The sequence below is a fragment of the Phocoena sinus genome, chromosome 1 (assembly GCF_008692025.1).
Source record: "Phocoena sinus isolate mPhoSin1 chromosome 1, mPhoSin1.pri, whole genome shotgun sequence".
Lineage (NCBI taxonomy): Eukaryota > Metazoa > Chordata > Mammalia > Artiodactyla > Phocoenidae > Phocoena > Phocoena sinus.
The window spans coordinates 37,116,236-37,129,360 of record NC_045763.1 but is presented as its reverse complement, the minus strand read 5'-3'; the positions used below and the strand labels follow the sequence as shown (position 1 = coordinate 37,129,360).

Genomic DNA, 13,125 nt, shown 5'->3' with positions numbered 1-13,125 from the left:
CGTCGCTACAAATGACCCAATTTTGTTCCTTTTTATGGCTGAGTAATATTCCATTGTATATATATGTACCACATCTTCTTTATCCATTCATCTGTCGATCGACATTTAGGTTGCTTCCGTGACCTGGCTATTGTAAATAGTGCTGCAGTGAACATTGGGGTGCATGTGTCTTTGAATTATGGTTTTCTCTGGGTATATGCCCAGTAGTGGAATTGCTGGGTCATATGGTAATTCTATTTTTCTTTTTTAAGGGACCTCCATATGGTTCTCCATAGTGGCTGTATCAATTTACATTCCCACCAACAGTGCAAGAGGGTTCCCTTTTCTCCACACCCTCTCCAGCATTTGTTGTTTGTAGATTTTCTGATGATGCCCATTCTAACTGGTGTGAGGTGATACCTCATTGCAGTTTTGATTTGCATTTCTCTAAAAATTAGTGATGTTGAGCAGCTTTTCATGTGCTTCTTGGCCATCTGTATGTCTTCTTTAGAGAAATGTCTATTTAGGTGTTCTGCCCATTTTTTAATTGGGTTGTTTGTTTTTTTAATATTGAGCTGCATGAGGTGTTTATGTATTTCGGAGATTAATCCTTTGTCCGTTGATTCGTTTGCAAATACTTTCTCCCATTCTGAAGATTGTCTTTCCATCTTGTTTATGGTTTCCTTTGCTGTGCAAAAGCTTTTAAGATTCATTAGGTCCCATTTGTTAATTTTTGTTTTTATTTCCATTACTCTAGGAGGTGGATCAAAAAAGATTTTGCTGTGATTTATGTCAGAGGGTGCTCTTCCTACGTTTTCCTCTAAGAGTGTTATGGTGTCCGGTCTTACATTTAAGTCTCTAATCCATTTTGAGTTTATTTTTGTGTTTGGTGTTAGGGAGTGTTCTAATTTCATTCTTTTACATGTAGCTGTCCAGTTTCCCCAGCACCACTTATTGAAGAGACTGTCTTTTCTCCATTGTATATCCTTGCCTCCTTTGTCATAGATTAGTTGACCATAGGTGCATGGGTTTATCTCTGGGATTTCTATCCTGTTCCATTGATCTATATTTCTGTTTTTGTGCCAGTACCATATTGTCTTGATTACTGTAGCTTTGTAGTATACTCTGAAATCAGGGAGTCTGATGCCTCCAGCTCTGTTTTTTTCCTTCAAGACTGCTTTGGATGTTCGGGGTCTTTTGTGTCTCCATACAAATTTTAAGATTTTTTTGTTCCAGTTCTGTAAAAAATGCCATTGGTAATTTGATAGGGATTGCATTGAATCTGTAGGTTGCTTTGGGTAGTATAGTCATTTTCACAATATTGATTCTTCCAATCCAAGAACATGGTATATCTCTCCGTCTGTTGGTATCATCTTTAATTTCTTTCATCAGTGTCATATAGTTTTCTACATACAGGTCTTTTGTCTCCCTAGGTAGGTTTATTGCTAGGTATTTTATTCTTTTTGTTGCAGTGGTAAATGGGAGTGTTTCCTTAATTTCTCTTTCACTTTTTTCATCATTAGTGTATAGGAATTCAAGAGATTTCTGTGCATTAATTTTGTATCCTGCAACTTTACCAAATTCATTAATTAGCTCTAGTAGTTTTCTGGTGGCATCTTTAGGATTCTCTAGGTATAGTATCATGTCATCTGCAAACAGTGACAGTTTTACTTCTTCTTTTCCAATTTGTATTCCTTTTATTTCTTTTTCTTCTCTGATTGCTGTGGCTAGGACTTCCAAAACTATCTTGAATAGTGGTGAGAGTGGGCTTCCTTGTCTTGTTCCTGATCTTAGAGGAAATGCTTTCAGTTTTTCACCATTGAGAATGATGTTTGCTGTGGGTTTGTCATGTATGGCCTTTATTATGTTGAGGTAGGTTCCCTCCATGCCCACTCACTTTCTGGAGAGTTTTTATCATAAATCGGTGTTGAATTTTGTCAAAAGCTTTTTCTGCATCTATTGAGATGATCATATAGTTTTTCTTCTTCAATTTGTTAATATGGTGTATCACATTGATTGATTTGCGTATATTGAAGAATCCTTGCATCCCTGGGATAAATACCACTTGATCATGGTGTATGATCCTTTTAAAGCATTGTTGGATTCTGTTTGCTAGAATTTTGTTGAAGATTTTTGCATCTATATTCATCAGTGATATTGGTCTGTAATTTTCTTTTTTTTTTGTAGTATTTTTGTCTAGTTTTGGTTACAGGGTGATGGTGGCCTCATAGAATGAGTTTGGGAGTGTTCCTTCCTCTGCAATTTTTTGGAAGAGTTTGAGAAGGATTGGTGTTAGCTCTTCTCTAAATGTTTGATAGAATTCACCTGTGAAGCCATCTGGTCCTAGACTTCTGTTTGTTGGAAGATTTTTAATCACAGTTTCAATTTCACTACTTGTGATTGGTATGTTCATATTTTCTGTTTCTTTCCTATTCAGTCTTGGAAGGTTATACCTCTCTAAGAATTTGTCCATTTCTTCCAGGTTGTCCATTTTATTGGCGTAGAGCTGCTTGTAGTAGCCTCTTAGGATGCTTTGTATTTCTGTGGTGTCTGTTGTAACTTCTCCTTTTTCATTTCTAATTTTATTGATCTGAGTCCTCTCCCTCTTTTTCTTAATGAGTGTGGCTAATGGTTTATCAACTTTATCTTCTCAAAGAAACTGCTTTTAGTTTTATTGATCTTTGCTATTGTTTCCTACATTTCTTTTTCATTTATTTCTGCTCTGTTCTTTATGATTTCTTTCCTTCTACTAACTTTGGGTTTTGTTTGTTCTTCTTTCTCTGTTCCTTTAGGTGTAAGGTTAGATTGTTTATTTGAGATCTTTCTTGTTTCTTGTGGTAGGATTGCATTGCTATAAACTTCCCTCTTAGAACTGCTTTTGCTGCATCCCATAGGTTTTGGATCGTCGTGTTTTCGTTGTCATTTGTCCCTAGGTATTTTTTGATTTCCTCTTTGATTTCTTCAGTGATTTCTTGGTTATTTAGTAACATATTGGTTAGCCTCCATGTGTTTGTGTTTTTTACGTTTTTTTCCCTGTAATTGATTTCTAATCTCATAGCGTTGTGGTCAGAAAAGATGCTTGATATGATTTCAATTTTCTTAAATTTACTGAGGCTTGATTTGTGACCCAAGATGTGATCTATCCTGGAGAATGTTCCGTGCGCACTTGAGAAAAAAGTGTAATCTGCTGTTTTTTTGGATGGCATGTCCTATAAATATCAACTAAATCTATCTGGTCTCTTGTGTCATTTAAAGCTTGTGTTTCCTTACTAATTTTCTGTCTGGATGATCTGTCCATTGGTGTAAGTGAGGTAGGTGTTCAAGTCCCCCACTATTACTGTGTTACTGTTGATTTCCTCTTTTATAGCTGTTAGCATTTGCTTTATGTATTGAGGTGCTCCTATGTTGGGTGCATATATATTTATAATTGTTATATCTTCTTGGATTGATCCCTGATCATTATGTAGTGTCCTTCCTTGTCTCTTGTAACAGTCTTTATTTTAAAGTCTATTTTATTTGATATGAGTATTCTACTCCAGCTTTCTTTTGATTTCCGTTTGCATGGAGTATCTTTTTCCATCCCCTTGCTTTCAGTCTGTATGTGTCCCTAGGTCTGAAGTGGGTCTCTTGTAGACAGCATATATATGGGTCTTGTTTTTGTATCCATTCAGCAAGCCTGTGTCCTTTGGTTAGAGCATTTAATCCATTCACATTTAAGGTAATTATCAATATGTATGTCCCTGCTACCATTTTCTTAATTGTTTTGGGTTTGTTTTTGTAGGTCCTTTTCTTGTCTTGTATTTCCCACTTAGAGAAGTTCCTTTAGCATTTGTTGTAGAGCTGGTTTGGTGGTGCTGAATTCTCTTAGCTTTTGCTTGTCTGTAAAGCTTTTGATTTCTCCATTGAATCTGAATGAGATTGTTTCCGGGTAGAGTAATCTTGGTTGTAGGTTCTTCCCTTTCATCACTTTAAATATGTCATGTCACTCCCTTCTGGCTTGTAGAGTTCCTGCTGAGAAATTACCTTTTAACCTTATGGGAGTTCCCTTGTATGTTATTTGTCGTTTTTCCCTTGTTGCTTTCAATAGTTTTTCTTTGTCTTTAATTTTTGTCAATTTGATTACTATGTGTCTCAGCATGTTTCTCCTTGGGTTTATCCTGCCCGGGACTCTCTGCACTTCCTGGACTTGGGTGGCTATTTCCTTTCCCGTGTTAGGGAAGTTTTTGATTATAATCTCTTCAAATATTTTCTCTGGTCCTTTCTCTCTCTCTTCTCCTTCTGGGACCCCTATAATGCGAATGTTGTTGCACTTAATGTTGTCCCAGAGGTCTCTTGGGCTGTCTTCATTTCTTTGCAATCATTTTTCTTTATTCTGTTCTGCAGCAGTGAATTCCACCATTCTGTCTTCCAGGTCACTTATCCATTCTTCTGCCTCAGGTATTCTGCTATTGATTCCTTCTAGTGTATTTTTCATTTCAGTTATTGTATTGTTCATCTCTGTTTGTTTGTTCTTTAATTCTTCTAGGTCTTTGTTAAACATTTCTTGCATCTTCTCAACCTTTGCCTCCATTCTTTCTCCGAGGTACTGGATCATCTTCACTATCATTATTCTGAATTCTTTTTCTGGAAGGTTGCCTATCTCCACTTCATTTAGTTGTTTTTCTGGGGTTTTATCTTGTTCCTTCATCTGGTACATAGCCCTCTGCCTTTTCATCTTGTCTGTCTTTCTGTGAATATGGTTTTTGTTCCACAAACTAGAGGATTGTAGTTCTTTTTTTTTTTTTTTAATTTTAATATTTATTTATTTATTATTCTGGCTGTACCATGTCTTAGTTGCGGCACACACGATCTTTCTTGCAGCATGTGGGCTCTTAGTCGTGACATGTGAATTTCTTAGTTGCGGCATGCATGCGGGATCTAGTTCCCTGACCAGGGATTGAACCCAGGTCCCCTGCATTAGGGTCACGGAGTCTTCACCCAGTAGACCACCAGGGAAGTCCCAGGATTGTAGTTCTTGTTGCTTCTGCTGTCTGCCGTCTCTTCTTTCTTTATTCAGTATTATTTCATGAGCATTTTCCTGTGTCATTAAAAAATTCTTTGTGATCTAAAAAATTCTTTATGATCAGAGTTTTGCCTATATGCTATTCTATTACCTATGTGTTTGATTGTTCTTCCATTGTTGGATATTTGGTTGTTCTCTATTTTTTAACATTAACATTTAACATTTTTGTGCAAAGATTCTTTTTTATTATCTGATTATGTTGTTTATTCAGCAAATATTTATTGAGCATGATGTATTTTCCTTAAGATAGATTTATAGAAGTAGAATTATAGGATAAGATAATATGAATGTCTTCAAGACCTTTGTTATGTATTGCCAATTACTTTTCAGAAAAGATTTTACCAGTTTATACATTGTATGAGAAGCACCCTTATCACTAATGAGAATTATTTTAAATCTGCTAACTTGTGAGAGAAACTGCATCTTTTTTTGATACTTATTTCTTTAAAATATTTTTATATAGTTTTGAACATTTATATCTATTTACCTATTAAAAATATTAATCTTTTGTCCTGTATGTAACAATTATTTTGTCTTTTTTATTTGGTGGAGTTATTTGTTTGCATCTGATAGTCAAATCTGTTGTTCTCCTTTGTGATTTCTTATTTCTTAGGAGCTTATAATTTTATGACATGAGGCAGGTGTTTCTGGGAAGACTGTGTATGAGAGGGAAGGGGGAAAGTGAGGTTGCCGAGGCCCAGAACAGTGGACCCAGCTGCTGGTCTTCAGCCCCAAGGTCAGGATGCTCACAGTGGGTCATAGTGGCCTGTCCCACTTCTTGGCACAGCTTTGAGCTACCTCTAGTTTGAGTACAGTGCAGGAAGAGTAATTTTGTCCTCCATTGTGCTGCTAGGCCAACCGCATTATGAGAATTGACCTGATTGCTGAGCCCCAGCAGAGGTAGGTGGGACCTGGCAGGAATGCTTCAGCTCTTCTCCCCAGATCCTTGTCTGGTCTCCTTAAAGGGTTCTGCCTAAAAGGGCTGTGTGCCAAGGCTTGTTTGCTTGCCTCTTGCAGTGAGAGTTCTGTTTGGCCTATAGGGTAAATATCGTGGCTCCGAAATCCCCCAGCTGTCCATGCTTTGTCATTTCTTCAAAGGGAACTGACTTGTTTTCCACCAGAGGGGGCCAAGGAACATTTGCTACCCACACTGGCTTGGAGCATTAAAAGGGGAGAAAAAAGCTAAGAGTAAGTGTTATTTCATTCTTTGAATTTATATGGAAATTTTTAATCTCCATCAAAGGATCAGAAGAAAAAGCACATTGAAATTCAATACAAGAGCTTCCAGCTTACACAGAATTCTTCAAAGATGTTTGACTTGATCTTTTAAAAATGACAAAAGCCATGAACTGTGTAGCTCCAGGGTTCCTAATTTTGCTTACCCTCCTCAGCCTCCACCTCTGTCTTGCCTCCCTACCTACACTCCATCTGTGTGGTCCTGTGTCAGCCTGCAGAGCTTCTTTGAATAGGGGCTGGGAGAGAGGGTGGGAAGTATGAAGCAGCAGTCAGGTTTATAGGGCTGCTTATACATTAACCCCTCTCTCAGGCCACATTATCTCATCTTTCAGAGTCTTGTAACTGGTCTCTCTGTTCATTCTCCTTATTCCAAGCCTATTTTCACTGCTATCAGAATTACCTTATTAAGAAATAAAACTGATCGTGTCACTTTCCTGCTTAAAAACTACCACTGGCTTGTCTCAGTCCAAACTGTCTAGACTGCCACAGAAGGCTTTCATGATCTGGCTCCATTGCCTCCTTAATCAACCTCATCTCCTACTCTTCTCCTTAAATCCATGATCAGGCTACTTTCCACTGGATTTTGAATTCTTTGAGGGCAGAAACAGTATATTTCCAAGGCACAGAACAGTGACTGGCATATTACTACAGTCTTATTAAATGCTAAATTAATTAACTAGTGATTTAAAATTCTAACAAGGTCACAGTATGAGAGAGAAAACTAAAAATCATATGGTAGTCTTTCATTTCCTTTGCTAAGTATAAATCAGAAGCATACTCACTGTGCTAAGGATCAGGTTCCTTCTTCCCCATTACAGATTGTTGGTCATTTAGACCCAACATCCTGGCTCGATACCCATGAGGAAGCACCATGCCTCCAGGGACCCAACGAGGCCAAATGAAAGAGAGCTCCGAAGCTCTTGACCAAGGTTGCTTACTGCTCGTATCCGAGTGATATAGTACAGGAATGTTTTTGCCTTCTGGAGGTTCTTCTACACATTGATCTTTGGTCTGATTTTCTTTCTGTAAGTGGTGTCCTAGACTCATCTGATTTCATGAAAGTAAATTGAAGTTAACTTTGTTGTGGAAATTCTTTGATAGCCATTGATAAATAAGTACAACTGTTATAATGTGAGGGAGCCCACTCTTAAGTAGAGGGAAGTTGAAATCTGTGTGGGAACTACTTAGTCATCAGAATGATTTTTTTTTTTTTTTTTTTTGCGGTGCGCAGGCCTCTCACTGTTGTGGCCTCTCCCGTTGCGGAGCACAGGCTCCGGACGTGCAGGCTCAGCGGCCATGGCTCACGGGCCCAGCCGCTCCACGGCATGTGGGATCTTCCCGGACCGGGGCACGAACCTGTGTCCCGCTGCATCGGCAGGTGGACTCTCAACCACTGCGCCACCAGGGAAGCCCCATCAGAATGAATTTTAAATTTGCGAAGTCTGAATCAAGCCAGGAGAGTAGTACCATAGAAGCTATGAGAAAATGAAAGACAAGAAACTTAAAGAAGAACCTAAAGTTGTAAAATTTGATAATTTGCATAAAAATAGAAGAATCACCTGTAATTCCTCTACTGTGAGGGAGTGTAGAGTAGAAATTGTGTATATAGCCTTTGAAAAGTGTTATTCAACCTGTTAGTGTCAGAAAATGTTTTAATCCATTACCATAACAGAATAAAGGAGAAAAAAAATACAATGAGCTCCATAGATGCAAGAAAAAAATTTTTTTAGTAAAAGTCAGTACCCATTCATTGATGAAAGCTCTTAGCAAGTTAGGAATAAAAGAGAAGTTCCTTAACCTGATAAAGGGTATTTATAAAACCAATAACATGTGCCAGGTATTGGCTATAAAGCATGAAGCCCAATATCTACACATAGAGGACAGTCAATAAATGGTGGCTTTGATGATAGGGGAAAAAAACGGTAACAATCATCAGTCTAAATGATAAAATAGAAAAATTCCCTTTAAAATCGAGAATGAGTAAGGATGACTGAAGGACTCGCAGGGTGGCTCACCGCGCTGTGTAAAGTTTTCTCTGCGGGGGGCTGGGTTCACACGGTACATTCGGCCTCAGTGTGAGGGTCAGGACTCTGAGCGGCGGGCTGTCCCGGGGCTCCCGTAGGAGTCTAGGGAGGGGCATGGGTCTGGGGCACCCCCATCACAGGCTCCGGCATTCCTCCCCCTTTCTCGCGAGCCGCGTTTCTAGCCCTGGGGCCTCAGGCTCACCCCACTGGTTGGCCCGGAGCCTCTGTTTCCTCCTAGCTCTGGGCGCCGCAGTCCCCTCCTCAGAGTTCCCCCTCTCCCCATCCTTTCACCGGTGTGACTTTGCCCCCAGGGGACTTTTAGTCACGTGCGGAGGCATTGTTTCTGTTGTTACAAATGAGAGGGGCTGCTAGTGGCATCTAGTGTGTGGAGGCCGCGGATGCTGCTGGACGGCCTACACTGCACTGAACAGCACCCGTGACAAAGCATTATCTATAGTGCCCTGGTTTGGAAACCCTGCTCTACGGTCTTACAGTCTACAAAGCCCTGGAGAACTTAAAGACAAGTTATCTCTGGAGTTCAAGTTTGAGTTGAAACCAGCCTCAAGTTTCACCTGTCCTCACTGACCCGTGGATTTCTGTGTGACCAGGTGGCTTTGGAAGAACTACCAATACGTCCTGGCATTTGTCTTTGCCGTTGAGGAAATCAGTAAGGACTCCCATCTGCTCCCCAATCTGTCCTTGGGTTTCAGCCTCTACAATGCCTTTCCCAGTGACCAGAGGACCTTGGAAAGTACCCTGTTTTGGCTGTCTGAAGGAAATCAGACTCTCCCTAACTACAACTGCCAGGGACAGAGAAAATCTGTGGCCATTGTTATAGGAACCGCGTTGGCATTTTCAGCCGAGATTGGAACAGTCCTGGAGCCCTACAGAAGCCCACAGGTCACATATGGTCCTTTTGATCCCATCCTGAGTGATAAAGACCAGTTCTCATCGCTCTAACAGATGGCCACTACGGACAGCTCCCTGGCTCAAGGAATGATGTGGTTATTGCTGCATTTTGGCTGGACCTGGGTGGCGCTATTTGTATCTGATGATTTGAAAGGCGAGCAGTTCCTCTGGTATCTGAAAGCAGAGATGGTGAAGAAAGGTAAATGCCCTCCAGAAGCAGGACCTGCATTGATCACCTGATGGCATCTGGAGCTGCATCCGTTTCTGAGGAAAATCCAATTTACCAACAGTGCTGGAGACCACATATCCTTAGATGAAAAACAGAACCGTGTGACACGATAGGATATCCAGAACGCTGTGAATTTTCCTGCTGGTCTTGGGCTGCTGGTTAAAGTAGGAGAGTTTGTCACCAATATTCCATATGGTCAAGGCCTGGTCATCAATGAAGAGATGATAGAATGGTCTGTTGTCTTCAAAGAGGTACAGAGTCATTTCAGTCTTGGAGATAGACATTAAGGAGGTATCTGAAGCATGTCCGGATATATGAGACTGAGTATGCACCTCCTTAACTCAGCCCTAAATTCACATTTCACATTTAAACTTTTTTCTGTGTCATCTTACCCACATATATTCTGAGCTAATGCCTATAGAAAGAACAGGTGTCTGTATAAGCTCTTGTTTTAAATTTCAGGTGTGTCTGTTCATGCAGCGATCGAGTGAATAAAATGAATGGAGTTACGAAGTTAAAAAAAAAAAAAGGATGACTATTAGTGCTTCTATTCAGCATTAGTATATTGGAGGTCTTAGCCAATATGGTAAGATAATGGAAAATAAGGATTAGAAAGGAAGAAAGAAAATTGTTGTTTACACAGTTGGTATGATTGCCAGAATCTACAGATAAAATATTAGTATTAAGATTGTTTATCAAGGCAATTGGCTACAAGATCAAAATACAGTGAATTGAGTTTCTGTTGACCAAGAAGAAGAAAATAATTGTTTAAAAGGCACCATTTATAACAACAAAAAAACTAAGATACTCCAGATTAATCTTACAGAAAATACGCAAGACCTTTATAGAAAATGTTTTATGTTTTTTTAAATAACTTTTTTTCAAAAGGCCAGAGCATTCTACCTTCTCATGGGTTATTGCCAGTTAATAGTCAAAGCACCATGTTAAGATACACACACGTGCACACACATACAAACATGCAGGCACACACTTCGTAGATAAGTCTTGTAAAAGACCATTTTCTGCATAGATCAGGGAAAGGGCGTCTCAGACTCAGTACACTACCCTCCCACCTCCAGTCTGAAGCTGATAGAGAATGTAGATCCTCTGCTTCTCCAGAACTGCCAAATCCTTGTCATTTCTAATCTCTATCAGTCCCAAGGTGGCATGACAGGAAGGAATTTGGCTTTTCCTTGGATGCACAGTTTTTGATTCTGATTGGATCCAGATAGTCAGATTTCTCATGTTTGACCACTCTTTCTTCCTAGGTCAATCACTTCCATCCGGAGCGAACTGATTCCATACCTAGTAAGAAAACAGTTCTCCTCAGCTTCATCACAACAAGGACAGGAAGAAAAAGAAGAGGATCTAAAGAAAAAAGAGCTGAAATCTTTAGGTCAGTGCTTGAGTTGGTGCAGTAAGGTAGGGGTAACAATACCTTTGGAAGAGTGGCTGGGCAACTTAGCCCAGCCCAAGATGCCTGTCTCAAGGCAGCAGGTTTTCATCTAGCCAAGAGTTAGGACAGGCTAGCTGACGCCACTCCCTGAGCTCTGGGTGGGCTTGCTCAAGCAAATCCTGTCACCGTGCTCTTCAGGGACAGGCTAATCATGCCTCAGGTCCATTCTCTGGTTAACAGCTCTGGTTTGGCTGTGTTCCTCTCTAGAACTTTTTGACTTTGAACTCTGCGCACCACTTCTCAGTTCCCCTATTCTCTAGGCTCTGGGGGCCCCACTCCTGACTAAACTCAGCCTCTCCTGTCAAGGGAAGAAAGGTGAAGGGCTGTATAATGACAGTCCAACCAGAGCCAACAGACTATCACCTTTCCAGGATGTAGGGACGAGGTCAGTCTTGTTTGCTCTCATATCCTTGCCTGGTCCCTGGCCCAGTCCTGGGCTCATAGTAGATGTTCCAAAAAATGTACGTATCAAAGGAATAAATGGAGACAGTGTTGCATGATGGTTAAGATATCAGGGCTTAGCACCTCAGACCTGGGTTTGAAATTTTACTCTGCCATTTATTAGCTCTACAACCTAAGGCAGGTTATTTAGTCTTCTGAGCCCCAGTTTTCTTACCATAAAATAAAAGATTTCAAATGATTGTTGTACGAGTTGAAAAACTGAGGCCCAAGTCCTGTGCTATTTCTCTTATAGCACAACTATCTGATATGATAATGGAGGCTAGCAGCACAAAGCCAACATGGCTGGTCACTAAAGCCTGGACAGTTGCTTCTGCTACCCCATGGTGTACAAGAGTCATCTATTTTATTTTCCCTAGTAGTGCTTGCCTGTCAGTCAAACTTGCTTATAGGACCTCTTTTTAAGCATTTTTATATCATACAGTATTTCAAATGTACAGGAAGCACATTGCCTCTTTTAATTTGACTTAGGCTTTCAGGTTTTAGTGGGATTTCCCCAGGGTCCATGCGGCATGGGTGCATTGCGGGGGAAGAGGTTTGAGCTGTACCCTCTTTCAAAACTTGACTGATTCTGTATCCTCTCTGTCATGTTTCGCATGTACTTGTTCGGTTTGGGTATTTGTTCTGAAGATATTTACAGTTTTATAAAAGAAGCCAATACGCTGACCTTTGCTCCCTATGATGCCTGCTGGAATGCCTGTCGAGGAGACAGCTGGGAAGATTTGTCCAGGTCACAGGTGCGCTGTTACGTCCACATCATGAAAGAGGGGCTCTGCTCTCGAGTGAGCACCCTAGGACTCTACATGGAAGCCAACAGACAGGTGAGAGGATGGGTTCAGAAGAGAAATCGTGGGAGTTCCTGTCCCAGGAACAGACTGAGCCTTTTGTCTTATTTCTTCATTAGATACACAGTGACTTGTTCAGAATCCCTCTCATTCCAAAGGTTGAACAAGACCTGGCATGTCAGGAGAAACCATTGGGGTACCCAAGTACAGCAAAAGGGGAAGTGAGGGGTCTGGTCCATAGAGGCAGAGCCTCTGTGGCTCCAAAGAAAGGCCAAGATCTCCAAGAAGGCTTAACTTCTGGCCTGTGGGTTGAACAACTTTCTCCTGTTCTGCTCGGCATGGGGATATCTACAGCACTTCATAAACAAGCAGATAAATACTGTGTAATCATTACTGCGATGATGTAAACATAGGCACACAGAGGAAGCTTTCTTAAGGAGGCAAAGGAGCAGAGTATAGAGTAGCCAGATGGCAAAGCATCAAGGAAGGAATGCCCATGAGAGAGAAGTGTCTGGAAAACAGCATTAGAGCATGAGGAGTCTTGCCAATCCACCCTTTTAATCCTGAGGTTTGTGAGATATGAAGAATGAGTAGCTTCTATTTAAGGGGAAGCAGTGCCCTAAAGGCCGGCCAGGTTTTAGTTAAGGCAAGGGGTGAAGAAGGGGGACAGTGAAGAGGCCGAGCATGTGCAGGAGCTCTTTATTGTGTAGCAGGCACAGGAGGAAGGGAACACTGGGATTGGGATTGAATCCCTGAAGAAAACCTGACTCAAGAATCTTCAGGACCCACACCATGTGGTAGATATGGTCCCAGCCCCAGACCTCAATCTGGCCTCAACCTGGATTGGTTAAATCCAAGGGAATCCAAGCTAGAGAGTTTATGAGAAATCACAACTAGTCCCATGTTTGCTCAGGGCAGTCCTGGGTAAAGTTAGCCCCAATTTAGGGTTAAAGATATAGAAAGCTTCCTTAATTTGACTTTTAGTT

The 13,125-nt window shown here is 40.8% G+C and overlaps 1 protein-coding gene across 1 annotated transcript in view; it reads left to right on the top strand.

Moving 5' to 3' along the window:
- EIF2B3 (eukaryotic translation initiation factor 2B subunit gamma) overlaps positions 1-13,125 on the top strand; it is a 155,158-nt gene that overhangs the window by 117,546 nt on the left and 24,487 nt on the right. The window contains 2 exon segments of the mRNA XM_032603805.1: positions 10,708-10,835; positions 11,985-12,175. Coding sequence (XP_032459696.1) covers positions 10,708-10,835; positions 11,985-12,175 — 319 coding nt within the window.